The following is a 1722-nucleotide window of genomic DNA, read 5'->3' as shown; positions in this document are numbered from 1 at the left end:
GTCGTTTGGTAGTTCGAGAACCACTTAAACCGTCCCTACACCCTCACTGGCACGTGATAGTCAACTACTTTTTAATCCATAGAGAAATGAAACAAGGTGGAAAAAGAGGGCGAAACAGAACAAGCCGCCTGGCACGAGAAACGAAGCAACGTGTTCAGAACGAGTGTTGTTAAAACTTGTCTTCACTAGAAGGAGAGTGAAGTTGGGGAGTTTATATTTGAAAGAGAAATCACTTTCAAGGAACAGACTCAGTGAGTTTAGAGAGTTGGATTCGGACTGGCTGGGTTAAGAGTTTGGGTGATACGAATAAAGGGGAGTTGTAAGAGAAGGAAGAAGAAGGTGGTCGTTAAGTTTATAAAAGTGAGAGATAAGTTTATGGAGGTGTTGCAAAAAATGGTTTTTCCTATGAGAAGAGTTTGGTTTGCTGTTTCTGCTCGTGTTAAAGCTCGCAAAAATGGTCAGTCTAGTTTCTACCCTTACACTCTTCATCTACTCTAGTGAAACAAACTAACATGTGCTGATATGCATGTATCATGTATGTGTATGTTGCTTCTTCTTTTTTTCTCACGAATTAATCTTTGATCTTGTCGTGTTCATGACTTCATGTTCTGTGGTGCATATTTAGCACTCTAACATCAGTTTCTCTGTTTTACTTTTTTTTTTTTTTTTGTTGCCTGATTTTTTCAGTCTATCTTTACTCACATTCAATTTTTGTTCCAAAAAACCATAGCACCAAAGGATCCTTCAGTTCACACTGGGTTTTTTTTATTATAAATTTTTTCGTGTAAAATTTTTCTTTTGAAAATCAGAATTATGCACACCATTTGATCCTAGCTTCCATATATCCTCATATTTTTAGGATAAAACATGGCAAAAAGATTTATCAGTAATTACCTTTTCGGCATGTTAAACACGTGGATATAAAAAATGTTGTAATTTAGTCGGTGGCCATGGCCATGATTAGGGTAATGATTTAGTTTGTGTCTATTAATAAATGTTTTAATGTGGGATTGTAACACTTGTATGGTGTATGTGGGACAGGTGGTGGATTATTGAAGCTTCATGATGATGTACAAACATGTGAATATCAAGATGTACAAGTGATGTGGGAAATGCTGAGAAGAACAGAATCAGAAATGATGGCTCAAACACCAACTAAACGCAAGCAAAAGCCATTTTGGAGAGTTTTTGTTTGGTCTCATAATAGAACATCATCTTCATTTGGAGCTGCTTAATAGCCAAAGGCGAAATGATACTACTATATTACCATCCTAGAAAATAAGAATCACAGAAGTGTACATTTTGTTCTGATCCACCTTTGATGAATTGGTAGTGATTTTGAGAACAATGTATGTGGTTGGTTATGTTTCACTCTGTACATAATTATATCTATGTATTATGGGTCTTTCAATGAAGAAAAGAGGAATATGACGGGATTTTGAGTTGTCCTTTTTTAATCTGTTTGTTGAATCTATATTTATCACATTTGATGACTTCTGATTGGTTGTTGGAACGGGATGGGGGATTGGATCTTTGTTTTTGTTGGAATTATTTTGACAATGGCGTTGGTAGTAGGGACTGGGAGAAACCGACTCCTCTAATTGGGCTGGTTTGGGTCTTTAGGCATTCTTTAGCGTCTAATTGACGCTAATTCATTTGCTAGGGGAGTACCTAATGGCAAAATGCACACCATAAATTAGGCCATCAGCTGCATACTTATTC

The 1722-nt window shown here is 36.6% G+C and overlaps 1 protein-coding gene across 1 annotated transcript; it reads left to right on the top strand.

The window, feature by feature from the left end:
* The first annotated feature begins 242 nt into the window (after positions 1-242).
* LOC147508959 (elongation factor) lies at positions 243-1457 on the top strand. Its single transcript, XM_086601301.1, has 2 exons — positions 243-457; positions 1042-1457. The coding sequence occupies exons 1-2, from the start codon at positions 376-378 to the stop codon at positions 1233-1235; spliced, it is 276 nt and encodes a 91-aa protein (XP_086457427.1). The 5' UTR covers positions 243-375; the 3' UTR covers positions 1236-1457.
* The last annotated feature ends 265 nt before the right edge of the window (positions 1458-1722 follow it).

The sequence above is a fragment of the Coptis chinensis genome, chromosome 3 (assembly GCF_015680905.1).
Source record: "Coptis chinensis isolate HL-2020 chromosome 3, ASM1568090v1, whole genome shotgun sequence".
Taxonomy (NCBI): Eukaryota; Viridiplantae; Streptophyta; class Magnoliopsida; order Ranunculales; family Ranunculaceae; genus Coptis; species Coptis chinensis.
This window is presented reverse-complemented; position numbering and strand designations above follow the sequence as displayed.